This window comes from Teleopsis dalmanni, chromosome 2 (genome assembly GCF_002237135.1).
Source record: "Teleopsis dalmanni isolate 2A chromosome 2, ASM223713v2, whole genome shotgun sequence".
NCBI lineage: Eukaryota > Metazoa > Arthropoda > Insecta > Diptera > Diopsidae > Teleopsis > Teleopsis dalmanni.
In genome coordinates, this window is record NC_051847.1 from 139,231,730 (window position 1) to 139,247,478 (window position 15,749).

The following is a 15,749-nucleotide window of genomic DNA, read 5'->3' on the forward strand; positions in this document are numbered from 1 at the left end:
ATAGCTGTAAATGATAAGTTAAATAAAATATGAGTACAAATAATTATATATGTGTAAATGATTTAGTTGTATTCAAAAAATTCAAAACTATTGTCATATAATTATATTATCATATTATATTCTTACATATAATTATGACTTCTCAAACCAAGAACTTACACTAATGAAACTTAAAGGTTTTGCATGAAAGATAATGAAATTGATAGGACTTTGCTCAACAATTATACGCATACCCAACAATTATATGCGTACCTTGCGTACCTATACGCAAGGTACGCATCTTATTTCGGTTTAAGAAATAAAATCGGTAGAGCAGATTCAATACTACAATGTACAGAAAAAATCGGGATTGGAAAAATATTCTAAATTTATTAAGGGTTCATAAGAAATTTCTAGATAGCAGTGCGAAATCCCCCTAATTAAAATTAATAATCGTTTTATATAATATTTACATATATCATATTGTTTATTATTTTTAAATAATCTAAAAACAAATTTAAATTAATTATGTATATAACTCCGAAGTAATAAAAGAGCAATTCCAGGGGGAATAAGTCTCGTTGAAGTGCGGGTGTTTTTGTGCATATAGTACATATCAGACTGTTACGAAGTCGGCTGCACTATTTACATAATGGTCAGCTTGACAGTGTATTAAGCATTTTCCCTTTCAGCCACAAGAAAAAAATTTCATGTTTATTAATATTTATAACTTAAAATTTATTATTATTGTTATAGTAACATATATAATATATAAGTTTATTTCGTAAAGTAATGCGTATATATTAATAAAATTTATATAAAAATATATGTTAAGTAAGTCTAAATGCAGTGAGTAAAGTATTTAAACAAAATGAGCTCATCGAGCGTTTGACAGAGTGATGTCCTGATTTCTCGAATTTAAGTCAAAATTATTAAACAATACAAAATATTAACAATGAAGAAGTATTACCAGTGATAAAGGTACCCGACTATGTTGACAGTATTGACCTTATAACGAAAAACATTAATACGGTAAGCATTACACTCAAGAAATTGTAAAACTTCACCTTTAGAAATGGATGTGCAAAATGTAGGCAAAATCAAAGATCAATTTATAATGAAAATTGGTTTATGGTCAATAAATATCTACTTATTATTAGGTGATAAAATTGTAGCAATGTATGACGGAGTTCAATCAGCGTAAAGCATATCATCATTGTCACAAATCTAAATTAATTTAGAGAAATTGAAACATCAGTAAGTATTGGTCTCTAGTTAGTCTACATAGGTATTTGTGTTTTGAATTTTTAAACTTGATTAAATAAACTAGTTTTAGCATATGCCAAACGGGTATTGCTAAATATTACCTTGTGGTACTACACTATAGGTCTTATCAAATTTAACTCAATTGCGAGCTCGATCATATAGGTATAATACTAATGGAAGAAAATGAGATAAAGTATATGAACTCTTAATATTTAGAGCATGTATGGGTGCGAAGAATGTACCTCTACAGTGTGGGTATTGAGTGGGGGCTATAATAAATTAAGAGCATCGATTAGTGGGTATGATTGAGGCCATTAGTTTGCATGATTGGGAAGCTATAATATCATATCGGGAGAAAAGGAAATGGTTTGGTTATGGATACATTGGTCTATCAATCTCTATTACATATAATCCAAAATGATGTGTAGTTTTTTCAATATTCCAAACACGTTTCTAAAGATTGTTTATGTTTCATTCAAAAACATTTTTTACAATTTTAATGTAATGCAAAATCAGTAATAGAGACGTAATCTCTATTTGTTATTTCGCAATTGTTATTTATTGCTTCAATTATTAAATAAAAACCCAGTCCGGCATGCATGCTCGCTTAATCGCATGCCTAATGGATTAACAATGCAGTAAAATAAATAAAATTGATAAAAATTTTGTTATAATTTATTGCAGATTGCAATAATGATCCTCTTATTCCCATGCAATTACTTGAATAATTCATTTATATTTATTGTCGTTTTATTGATAAAATTTAAAGAGCAAAGTTCAAATACGTCTAATGTCTTGTCGATTGTCTTATCGGACTCAGTGTGCTTTAGATACTTTTGAAAACTTTTTAAAGCGCAAGTGAATCCGGTTCAGTTAAACTGTCTAATCAGAAGAAATAAAAATAACCAAGTGTTTATTATTTAGTACGTATATTATTACATATATACATAGAAACATATTTGTTAACATAAACACACAAACTTCGCTTTATTTATACAAAGTTTATATTTAATTTATTTAACATTTGTTGAGATTATACATTTTAGTTTATTTAAGGCAGTTTGTAAAATCAACTAAGAAATCATTTTAAATTTCTTTTTGCAAGATTGCGTTGTGTAGATAATTTGAAAAAAATTTGAAATTCTTATAATAAATTTTATGTACGTACACATTTGGATGTATATCAACTATTGTACTTGTGATATAAATTAATATCAACAAATTTAAACTAAGTTTTGAGAAGTATAACAGCTCTGTGAATCAAGAATAAAAACAAAAAAAAAAACTAATGCAGTTGGCATTAAAAATTTAAATAAAAAATAATAAATGTTCTTTAATATATTTAGAATTTTAGAATGAACGCAATTCATGAAATCAATTTAGAAACATTTAAATTTAAAAATATTCTAAAATTTTTGTAGATATTTTGATACTTTTGCTGTATTACTTTTTAAATTATATACTCTTACAAGTTTATATATGATGACATTATCTCCACATGATATTTTAAGTATGATGTATTGTTTTTTCCTAGAATGAACTTCCTGATGACCATCTAAAGTTTGTCTATAAGTTTAAGTAGTTGCAATGACATGTAATGGGATATAAATTGCTGTATTTTTGACAATGTTATATAGAATTTAATTTTAATTTCAATTTATTGTATTCTGTTCTGGTCCTGGTTAAAAAAGGTTGGGAACCACTGGCATAGAGAAAGATTCAGGTAACATCATTATGATGGGAAAGTAGCCGATTTGCTTTTTGAGATTATATTACCACAATTTTCATGTTTCAATAGGTACATGCTTGTCCAGGAATTATGCTATTTACTATATTTTTACCATGTGTGTACACTTCTACCAAGTAGTACAATAATTCCAAGACCACTGCTGATGATGAGTATTTGGCAATACTCAAAACAGCTGCATGGTCAGCCAAAAATTAAATTAATTAAGATAATAAAAAATATTTATTGTTGTAATTAAATACAGTTCGAAATACCTCTCTATTGAAAACAATTGTTTATATTAAGAATTAAGTTTCTTTCCTTAAAGCGGGCATTAAAAATTAATTAAAGTTTAATTGCATCACAAAAGGGTTAATTCAGCTTTAACTGCTGAATTATTAAAAGTGCTGGTCTAGGCGAAATGCAATTAAAAGCAATTCTCCAATGTTCAATTTTATGTTTACGTCTAAATTGTGGATATCAAAATATTTTGTCAGTTTTGTTTTTAAATCGAAACTTGAGTGCATTTCCATAAAATGTTCAAAATTATAAGTATATTTTCAATTTTATTGTTGATGACAAAGCAGAATACTGGCTTTCTTGAAGAGAATGGACGAATCATTGAATTCGATTCATTTGATGAATTTAAAGTAAGTAAAAAAAATGCGTTTCAATTTAAAACAAAATAAAAAGAAAGTTGGAATGAATATATAAAATTTATAACTATTAATTATAACTATTACTGATATATTCCTAACTCACTTATCCGATTTCTTGGCATAAATTAACGATGAGTGATTTTGATGCCACGTTACTTATTTTTATGTAATGTTGGAAATGGTAGATATTGACTACTTCATTGCTAAATGTGAATAAATATTGTGTAACCGATAAACCAAATAATATATCGTTTAAATACATGTAGTGTTTGGTTGAGCTTATAGTCAAAGTTATAATTTTTAAACAAATTTTACTACGCTTGGGTATAGAGTACTACAGTGGAGATTTAAATTAAACTAAATTGATTTAGATTATCTAAATTCAAAAACGATTTAAAAAGTAATAAGAAACACTAATAATAAAACTGTTACTAGAACTTCAACAACAAAAGCTACACTCATACCTACGATGAATTTCGTAGTCGCACTGCATTTGAGGAGAATCGCGATGCGGTACGTGAACACAACAAGCGTTTCAAGAGCGGAGAAACCTCCTACAGATTGCGTACAAACATGCTCTCTGATTTAGTAAGAACTGTCATATATATATAGATATTAATTTGATATAATAAAAATATTTTCTTTTTTTTTTATATGTCATTAGAGCAACAAATCTTATTTAAAGGCTTTTTTACGCCTTTTACGTAGTAAACGTTTCGAATCATTAGACTTGGGTTCCGAAATTGTTGGTTCTCCTTTAATGAAGGATACACCTGAAGAAATTGATTGGCGTGAGAAAGGATTTAAGACGCCACCTGATAATCAACACACTTGTGGTTCATGTTATGCTTTTAGTATAGCGGAAAGCATAGAGGGACAAGTATTTAAGCGCACTGGGCGTTTACTTAACTTAAGTCCACAGCAAATTGTAGATTGCAGTATTTCTCATGGTAATCAGGGTTGTACCGGTGGTTCCCTTAGAAATACACTGAAATATTTACAAGATACTGGTGGTATAATGCGTGGAAAAGATTACAAATATGTATCAAAGGTGAGTTAAAAATAAATATTGATGTATAAAGTAATATAATTTATTTAATTTTTTCAAATTTGGTTAATAATATTCCCAGAAAAGTGATGCGAGTGAAAGATAGTGCAATTTAATAGGATACGAATAAGATAGCAATAAATAGGTTACTAACATTCTTCGCATCGAAGCACTGTGACTTTTGTTGGTCTTTTGTGCTGCTTACCTACTTAAACTTAACAGTTCATATAATTACTTGGGCCATAGAATATAAGACATTTTTTTATTTTCGAAATATGCATCAAAATATAGCCCGTTTAGGTCTTTCTAATTTGGTACTGGTATAGAGACGCCCATAATCGGCGCAGTGAAGTCTTTCTATAAAGTATCTAAGACGAAAGAAAGCTCATAAAGCATATGATTTAACTTCTCATCTATTTCAAAATAGAACCAACATTTTGGTCATCTTCTCATAATTGTAGCTCAACTTATAGTAACCTCTGATAACCTCAGCACTGTTACGCTAATATCAACTTCTGTCGGTTACAAATTGCTTTTCTATTACAGATTTTGTTGTGTTACATTTCTTTTTTTAAGTCTCTAAATCAAAAATGTGTTATCACCACCAATGAATATATTATCCTATTGTCAAAAACTAAAAAAAGAAAATCCGATTTATAATATAATATCTTATATTTGATGCCATCGGGTCATTATAGAAAGGTAAATGCCAGTTTGTGCCCGAACTAGCTATTGTAAATGTAACTTCATGGGCTATTCTACCTTCCAAAGATGAAAGTGCTATAATGGCTGCTGTAGCCCATATAGGTCCAGTAGCTGTTTCCATAAATGCTACACCCAAAACGTTTCAACTCTATAGGTAAGCATTTATTTTTATTCATTATTAATTTAAACTATACATGTAATATAAAAATATTTTTTAGTGACGGTGTATATGATGACGAAAATTGTTCATCTGATATGGTTAATCACGCGATGCTGGTGGTTGGTTATAAGAAAGACTACTGGATTTTAAAAAATTGGTGGGGCGATATGTGGGGTGAAGATGGCTATATGCGAATAAAGAAGGGCGTAAATCTATGTGGCATTGCAAATTATGCAGCATATTCTGTTGTCTAATAAATTCAGTGAAATTTGCTTTTAAACAATATTAAATATTATCAAATCCTAAGTATTTCAATTGAATAAAAACAAGGACATTTGATTTCTTCGTGGAATAATAAATTAATAAAAAGTGTATATTTCGTATTGATAAAATTAATCGATTTTATTTTAAAAATTTATTTATTTATTAGAAAAAAGTTATACTAAGTTATGCAGTTTAGTAGGTTTATAAAATAATTCTTTTGTATTTCAAGTGTGTCAAGCAATGATAATCTTTATTACGAGTATGTATGTTTGACCTAATGTGGTCACGAATTATCAAATATATAAAAAAAATACATATTACAATATATAATTATATATGATAATTTATAGATAATCCGAATATATTGACTTGGACTATCGTTTTCAATTTATCTTTGATTGTTATTAAAGATAAATAATATCAAAGAGCTTTTCTAATAGCATCAGTGTTTGTATTTTTAAATATTCTGAAAAATGATTTTAATATTAATTAATTTGTTCATGTATGTATAATTGCCCAAAAAAATCAATTACAAAATTTTGCTATTAGCAGAAAATCAAATGAAATTATATTTATTGCATTTAATGGTACTTACCTGACCATTAATCCACTTGAATATAAGTAAAAGAATTACAATTGTCAATAGGTTCCACTATAGGATCAGTAGGCAATATGATCCAAAATCTTACGCACTATAAGTCGCTCATAATACCTGCGCTTCAAAATGATACAAAAGTATGGACACCATCGAAGAATAATGAAGCAGAACGGGAGCTTCTACATAATGGATTCGTAATATTTTTGGTAATTTAAAAGTTGGAAACGATAACCTCATTCAAATGAACGATGAGCCATTCTAGCTTTAAAATGATATTAATTTAGTTTAGTCGGTTCTGTTGACTTGGACATATCATGTATATGAATGGCCATGTACCAGAGAAAGAGTTCTTTAAAGTACCAGATGGGGAAAAACAATTAAGAGTAGGACCAAGTCTGAGTTATTAAGTTGAGAAAACAATAACAGAGCTTGCAGCATGAAATTGCGGAAGAAACGCACACAGGAAGGGCGCTTGAAGAAGAGATGATGGCTGCGTTAGAATGATGTCAGTTTCTTATGGTCAAAGAATTATTTAATAAATATAGTGAGTTGGTAATAAGTAATTACTTACTTAGAGCTTAATAGCTACGTAATTTAAATTACTTAGTTTCACAGTCGAAATTAAATATCGAAATTATAATTAACTCATTAATTTTGTCAAATTAAGTGGTACTTGCGTCAGTAAAGAGATTTAAGTTAAGACTGAAAACGGCTCTTAATGTTATATATAAAAAAATTTGTATGAAAATTAAGAGTTTTATGGAAGTCAAATATATTAATTAAAACATGTTAAATAAATAAATTGTGATTGAAATAAAAACGCTAAAAATTTAAATTAACTTATACAAGTTAGTTCTTTATAATCATACTCAAAATATCGGAAAACAAAACGAAATTTATCTATTATACACAGAAATTGAAAATAATTTCACAATATTCTAAAATTGAAACCATTTCCAATTTCATTGATAAAGTTTAATGGTAAAATCAGAACAGCGAATTCAATAATGACTTGCGGCCTGCAAATATCAACTATAAATGTCAACTGCAAATCTAAAGTAAAATTTTAGTGATAAACTTTTTGATAACAAAAACAATAAAACTTTAGTGAAATATTAATAAAATTTTGTAGTAAAATTTATATACTCTGACAAGTTTAATTTTATCTCTACTATATTTTATAATACTTAATGCACATTTACTGTTCAACAGAAAATGATTAAGCAAATTTAAACAATAATGAGTTTAGAGTAATTTTTACATATTAAACTATGAACTGTTTAGGTGAATTGAATAATATAAATTATTTTCGAAGTAAATTATTATAACTTTTATATTAATTAAGTTATCAAAAAGATATCGTATGGATTTCTCAAATGTGTCATACCTGAATAAATATTATAGTATTCGTATTTACTTTTTTGCGCCTTTATATATTTTTAAAAAACAATCCCATCAAATGAAGTTCCAATTTATAATTTAAAATTATTATTAACATGTTAGGTACATGCAAACAAAAACTCAAAACAACTGTAAGTGTAGCAAAAAAATTTAATTAATACAAATTAAATTTGTCGTTGGAATTCATGATTGTTAAAAATCCATCCAACATTAAATTGAATATGGTGACTAGCAATTATTTAAGATATAATATTATGTGTGGCCTAGCACGCAGACAAGAACCGTGATTCTGGAAGACAAGCATCGAACCATCATGGTCTTTAGAAATATTTTGTTCAATTTAACTTTTGTGTATAATTTTAAGACTACAAGTAGCAGGTGTTTATATTGTGTCTTGATGAATTTTAGGCTAGAACTTAGCGCTACAATATATTGTTATCGCTAAAGGCTTTCTTAAACATATTGAATGCCTGATGGCACTTAATTCAGTATTTATCACATAATTTCATTTTAATTGCAACTCTTCGATCCATTAGTTTGTCTCATTCGATATAGGCGCACGAACTAAATATCACAGTTACATGATAGTGAATACGTATGTTACTTGCACTGCAACCAATACCGAAAAAAGACTCGACTTTATGAAGTAGTTAGGCAGGCACAATTTTAAGTTTGTTAATGTGGCATATTAAGCTCCAATATTAAAGCACCTATTAAGAATATCTATATTTTTTACTGTCTTCTAAGTTACGTTTTAAAATTAACGATTGTTCATTTTATTCAATATAACCAATTTGATTTCCATACTTTCTCTTTTCCTTTATGTTTGTAAAAAATTGTGGTTCCATAAACTCATATATCCAACTTTGTAAAACTTAATGGTTTTTGCCTGGTGTTAGTATAAGTAATTAATATGTAGTGGTAAGGATTTAAACTAATGGCTGCCAGTCAAATTTTTTTTGCTCTTTACATAATATTATTAAAATTTGGTCGGCTTGTTTCTTCAAAACTTTTACGTGATAAATTTCAGTCGGTAGTGATAATTGTTGAATTGATTACTGACATCCAAGCAGATAGAGAAACATATATTATTTACGTATGTTTGAGACAATCAAACAGAGAGATAATGACGTAGATAGACAATCTGGTAGACAGTTACTACTAAATCGATGCGTTTCATCAGACTGATTAAGAATAGACGAGGGTAATTGAAGTTTCTTTTCTATTTTTGTGCTCTTTATTCATATATCTAAGAAGGGTTTAATATGGAAAATTTTATTTATAAAAAGTAGAAAAATATTTGTTTAAATTATATACTATTTGAACTATTTATTTAGCATACTCTTCTATCTCATGTCAACAAACGAAATTATTAGTACTTATAACATTGACCAAAATTCATGTCGATATGATTAATACGTAAGCCTCAATCTATTTTATGCGAAAATTATTTTTGTAACTTTAAATAAAATAAATATTGACCTTTCGTATTTGAAACACAAATATTTTGATTAAATATGCTATAATATTTAGCAGAAGCATAGATTTGTTTGTTTAAAAATATTTATAAATAATTTTAAGTTACTAATTAAACATTTTGAACTTGATAGATAAGTTATCATCAAAAGTTCAAATTCATTTAAGAAATATAAACATAGACAAATTAATAATAAATACTTTAATAATAGATTTTCAAAATAATATGTCTACATGAATCAAGTTTAAAAGATTTATAGAAAAACGACATAAATAAAAATTTGTATTCGAACAATCATTAGCATCATTAATCTAAAATGATGATTATATTATAGAATTATATCAGGCACTAACAAGTGACAAGTGATATAACTGAGTATTATGTCTCATTTGTACTAAATATGTATTATAATTTAAGGATATTTGGTAGTATTGAGAACATTTGTACGATCAAGCAAAACTTTTCTTTATCCAATAAAGACTATTTATTTACTAAGTGATGGTACTAGACATGAGTTCATTTAAAAACCAGTGGTATTTATAAATATGAATACTATTAAATGAATTTAATCAAGCAAAAGATTATATATATTTAATAGTGCAATGATTCCATTATTGAGTTTAATTAAAAATATGTTTAAGATACTAAAAAAGTATATATTTTGTCTGGTTTGTTATAAAATTCGCAAGAGTAATTAAAAATTGTGTCGGTGATTCAAGGTGACCTTACAAAATTTTATGAACTATGGACTTTAGTACCTAAAAGAATATGGTTAGTCACTTTTTTACGGTATTTTTATTTCCTAATATGTCTGCCAAATTAATTTATATAATTAATTCGACGCTTTGTGTTTAATTTACGTCACATTAGCGCAGTATCAGGAATTTCAACCGGACCTTGTATTGTATAAATTATCTACGAAAATTTATATTGAGATTATGTTATATTAATACTTGAACCGGACCTTAAGTAATGTAATAGATTTAATTTAAATTTATGCAAAAAATATAAACACATGAAAAATATAAAATTGGAGATAACATATACTTGCCGTGATTTGTTACTACACTTGAGGTGGACATATTTGACTCAAGTAGAATTTGTTATAAATATGAAGTTATAAAATTTTTTATGGCTTTCGTAAGCTATGACTTCTGTGTGTCTATTAAATGTTACTATAACTCTAACTCGTCGTTCTTGTATCTGTAATACGACACACGTGTTTTGACCTAAATAATCTAATAATGTGGAAACATGTGTGATATCATATTTAAGGTTTTATTGTTAAATTATGTGGAAAAAAATATGTGGAAAATCGCACCTATCAAAAGAGGTGTCTATGCACATCAAAGGATTAATTTGTATTACAGTTGAGCCTTGCAAAGCAGATTCTAAATGAAACACCAACTGTGAAATTTATGTGTTGATATGGCTTTCCACGTGTAAGTTACATACAAATGTATATATATATATATATGGAAAATTATAATACATAAAAGAATAAATGAATAAGTGAAAAACTTTAAGTTTAAATTTACATAAGTATTTGTAATTAATTATTATAGACGCACTTAATTTATTAGAAGTTTTAGATGTTAGAAAGTTGTTTTATCTAAATATATTACGGAATCTTATTTCATTTAAAAAGAGAAAAAATTAAGAGTTGCCACAAGATTTGTTATAAGTAAATATTATGAAAATATGTAATACTAATTTTATCTTATTAATCTTATTATAACTGTAATGTAATAGGTTGCAGGATACACAAAATTCTAGGTGCACACCAGCTATAGGATGTAGATCTCGCTCCGAAAGAGCTGTTTCGTTTCCTCGATATACTAAACTTCTAAATACAAAGTAGTGCTCAATAGATCAAGCTAGTCGAAGTGCACAAAAGCTTAAGACGAACCCATAATCCATTACCATTACCATTATCATCACAAGATTTATTTTAATTAAATACTAAGAAAATATTCTTAGTAGTTAAGATTTTTATGTTATTACCAGTCTCCTTATTTACATCCAACTTAAATTATAAATAATAAATTTTAAATAAATAATTATATAAATAATAAATAATTTCAGCAAGCAATGATTTCATGCCTTTAGAATTAATAATTTAAAAGAACATTTTTGACTTTTGGTTAACTAAGTATATATAATAATTGAAGACTTTTTCAGAAAACAATGAAATTAGATTTTAATAAAGATTGACTTATGCGACCAGAATAATTTCTTATCTCCGGCAATGTCTGGAGCTCGTACCCGTGAGTTTTCTTTCTGGCCATAATCAAAACCAATACAGCCACTGCTTGTGATTGGAGGTCTCTTTGTCTATCAAGCAAAGTCACATTTTTATCTACTCAGATGGAGTTGCTAGCAATATTAGTTCTGTCGAAATTATGAAGGCAACGCTTTTTTTGTCGAAAATCTAATCAGCTTTTTGGCTTGACGGTTATATGCAGTGTCGTTTCAATAACAATATTCACTTCCTATCGAATTAACAGATTTATTGTATTCGGTTCATTTAATTACAGCATGAATTGCCACATTTAACTGAAAGTGTTGCTAGTTTAGGAAATACAATAGATTTATTACGTGCCGCCGTGTAATGTTAATTGATTTTAAAAAGGATTTTGTATCAACGAACATTAAGCAAAAATTCAAGATATTTAAGGATATAGAAACGATTTTAAATATGATATACAAGATTTTAGCATGAGATACAGCTCATGGAAGATGGCAATATTTCTATATTCTATGAAATTATAATAAACAATTAAATATTCCCTGAGCTTTTTAGATTTGTACTGAAATCTGTTATCAAAAAACTAAATTTGGAAACTGAATGCATGAAGACTGATGGTGAATATGTACTTCATATACTTCTATGTACTATCACTGTTTTTTGTCCATTATGGACATTACTTACTTACTTACTGTTGTTAATTACTTCCCCTCCACAAACATGGAGCCTCTACCATAGATCTAAACCTAGCTCTATTGGGTGCTTATAAAATGAAAAGTATTATCAAAAACGCAATTCATAAGTTGCAGGTGCCTTAAAGTGTTATGGAAAGATAAAACTTAGGAGTAAACAGAAAAAAGCAGTTAAAAATCGATAATCGTGACCAAATTGTAACCAAATTTGAGTGGTGATTGGAAACATCCTCATGAGGCCAATCAAACCAATTTATTGGTAAAAATAGGTTTAATTTTTATTTGAATTTGCATTAGAAATAAGATTCGATAAAACCGAACATAATGATGTGTATTGTTTCATATAATACCTATACATAATAATAAGATTATTATTCATCTAATCGGTATTTGAGAAATTTAATTAGAAAAAATGAACTCATTTTTAACAATTAATAATAAAAAAAACTATATTTCTACACAATTGATTGATTCATTATAATTATGCTATTGCCACTTGTATAATACCGTCGACTTGTAAAAAAAATAAAACAAATCAAAGCAACTTTAGAACGCAATTCTAAATGTTAAGTTGATTGCACTTAAACAACAAAACGTTGCGTTTCGCACTTGTGTTCTGCGCAAGGCATTGCGTCAGAGTTTAAAGCTTCAAGCCAGCTTCGTTATACAAAAGCAAGTGGAATGCTTAAGCAGAGATAACATAATGATAGTTATGTTAATTTCTTAGTTATGTTAATTGTAGTTATCTTATTCCTGCTGACCTTAACATTAATTAACCTCTGTAATCAAATTATATGTAATTTTCATAGGTTATACCAGAAGCTTTTAACATTGATTTTTTAGAAATTATTTTGAAGTAATGCAGCTCTGTAGTCGGTAACGTAGCTGAAAGGCAAGATTTGTTGATTTATTATATTCTAATACCGTTACTAATTTAATTATACTTACAAGAGTTAAGCGATTTGTTACAAAATTTTGAAGTTTAGTCATCATTCGCGTGCTCTTAAGTGAAGTTTTTTATTGAAAAAATTGTAGTAACAAATTATTTATTATAAATTTATTTAAATCCTCATTTTAATTAGTTCGAAATTTATTTCTGTTATTAATTAATGTTGAAAATATTATACGAAATAGTGTTTTATACAAATTATATTATATATTATTTATATACATACCTTCATTCATATAAATGAATGACTATATAGTTGGTTTTGCATATAATTTTCAATAATATTTATGCATTTACTTATGTGTATGTAATATAACATATAAAATATATATGTATGTACTATTCGTTTTTATGTATATTATATAAAAAACTAAATAATTGTTTTAAGCGTGATCTCCGTGTTGCAAGTCTCCGATGTTTAACGGTATTTAAAACGTGATCTCAGTGTTGCAAGTCTCCAATGTTAAACGGTATTTAAAACGTGATCTCAGTGTTGTAAGTTTTCGATATTGAGCGGTATTTAAAACGTGATCTTAGTGTTGAAGTTTCCGATGTTAAACGATATTTAAATTGACTTTTCGGTTTCTTTTAAGTGTGATTTAACGATGTTATAAAAAAATATATATACAAAAATAATGTATTTCGATTGATAACCGCGAAAAATGTCAACTACTAATATTTAATGTGGCGGTGAGTTTTAAATTTTTTGCATTTTAGTACTTAATTTGTATAGAATTTATTTATTTTTAACATTTATTTACTATTTAAAGGCTGTTATTATAAACTTTTATATAGTTTTTGTACTTATATTTTTTATATGGTACTTTTCTATATAAACTTGGTAAAGTTTTTTGACTTCTTCATTAGGGTGGGATGTTGAACAACTGATCTAAAAATAATGGAATTAGAGTTATTCAAAATGGAACAATATATGAAATTAAGTTTTGGGGATATTGTTTCGTAGGAGTAGCAAGGTATTATTTTCGGTGACCGCTTTCCTGCTCATTGTCGTATTTATTGGTGTATTGCAATATTGAATTTTAGTTTAGTGAATATACGTATATTACATTTTAAAAAACAATACAAGAATTTTATTTTAAATTATACAAATATATACAGATATTCACGATCTAACATAATGAATTTGTGGACCTGTGTTATTCACACCAACAATAACAACAGCAAAATATATTTCAAGTACATGTACTTTTTTGTGGCACTTTGCACTGTTATCATGTTATTCGATTACCCACTTCGTTACTTGAGATCGTGAACACGCCTTTAACACATTTTTTATATATAACAGTGTTTTTGCAAAATTCTTTATAAAGTGTGAAAACATGTACAACTAATAATGTTTTGAATTGAAAATATATATTCAGTCCTTTCAAATATTAATATACTTACATTTATAGGTTGAAACTATACACATATTATTTCTTTATTTTGTCTGAAATTGAAGATCTATACATATGGTTAACTTATACAACAAAAATAATAAAAATGTTTATAAATATGTGAACATTTTTTGATTTTGAAGAAATTACAAGGTTCACTAAAGGTGTTGTCAGTATGTTGGTTTAATTATTCTATAAACATTTAATATTTTAAAATAACTTTTTAGCAGGAATTTATAATGAGGTCTATAACTGTAAGACTTAAAATACTGATTAAAGGTGAATTTAATTTCATTGTAGTTTTGACAATTTACTACCCGTTAAGTAACTATCCTAAAAAGTGAGGCAGTTTTAGGAACAAAGATTAAAATATGACGTGCACATTCTGTCCAAAAGCTTAAGTCTAATAAGGCATTATATATGATAAGTTTTATGAAGAAATAATGATGACTTTAAGAGCTAAAATGAAGGATTTTTCCTGACCCATTTTGGAAATAATTTTCTATTCCGAAAATTCAAGATTTATTTAACCTAGTTCTACCATTCACCTCACATACTATGTTCTTATATTTATGCAATAAGAGTACAAATTATTATTTACTTCATTTCTATTGTTTAATACAATGTCCTTAAATAACTTTATTCAATTCAATCGTTAAAATAATACTCGTACTCGACACAGTAGATGCTATTTACACACAATATCATTTAAAATTCAATAATATTTTATGCACTTCAATTAAAACATTTGCATAACTTTGGGTTTCTTAAATATTTAACTAAAAATAATTGTTTTTGATGAACTCAAATTACAGTCTCAATAACAGAACTACAATAGAAGAAGCAGAATGCATTGGTTAATGTGGTAAAAGTTGAAAGCGAGTAAATAAGAGGACTGGAAACCAAATAGCATTGTACTTCATTTGAATTGTTAAATACTCAAATTACTTAAATACTTGTATCTTTGCTAAATGAATTTAGAAAAACTTATTAAACTTTCAACTTGCATATTAAGTACTTTTTACTTACAACTGCAACCGAATTTTGAATTCGTTCCTAATCTACTTTAGTTAAGTGCAAATGGATTTACGAGTTAATATTTTGGTTGTAAATATTCTCTCTTGGCTACTCTTGGCTACTCGAGTTTACCTGTAATGTTCGTAATACTGTATGAGGCTGA

The 15,749-nt window shown here is 27.2% G+C and overlaps 1 protein-coding gene across 1 annotated transcript; it reads left to right on the top strand.

Annotated features, from left to right (window-relative positions):
- Nucleotides 1–3,488: 3,488 nt before the first annotated feature.
- LOC119681298 (procathepsin L) lies at nt 3,489–5,884 on the top strand. Its single transcript, XM_038094451.1, has 5 exons — nt 3,489–3,621; nt 4,066–4,218; nt 4,295–4,681; nt 5,377–5,537; nt 5,602–5,884. The coding sequence occupies exons 1-5, from the start codon at nt 3,508–3,510 to the stop codon at nt 5,795–5,797; spliced, it is 1,011 nt and encodes a 336-aa protein (XP_037950379.1). The 5' UTR covers nt 3,489–3,507; the 3' UTR covers nt 5,798–5,884.
- Nucleotides 5,885–15,749: the final 9,865 nt, after the last annotated feature.

Bases quoted from the DNA above. Each gene is read 5' to 3' on its own strand.
- LOC119681298 (XM_038094451.1), top strand. From the start codon at position 3,508: ATGTTCAAAATTATAAGTATATTTTCAATTTTATTGTTGATGACAAAG. The intron at 4,682-5,376 runs GTGAGTTAAAAA...GGGTCATTATAG, and splicing joins ATTACAAATATGTATCAAAG to AAAGGTAAATGCCAGTTTGT. The intron at 5,538-5,601 runs GTAAGCATTTAT...AATATTTTTTAG, and splicing joins AAAACGTTTCAACTCTATAG to TGACGGTGTATATGATGACG.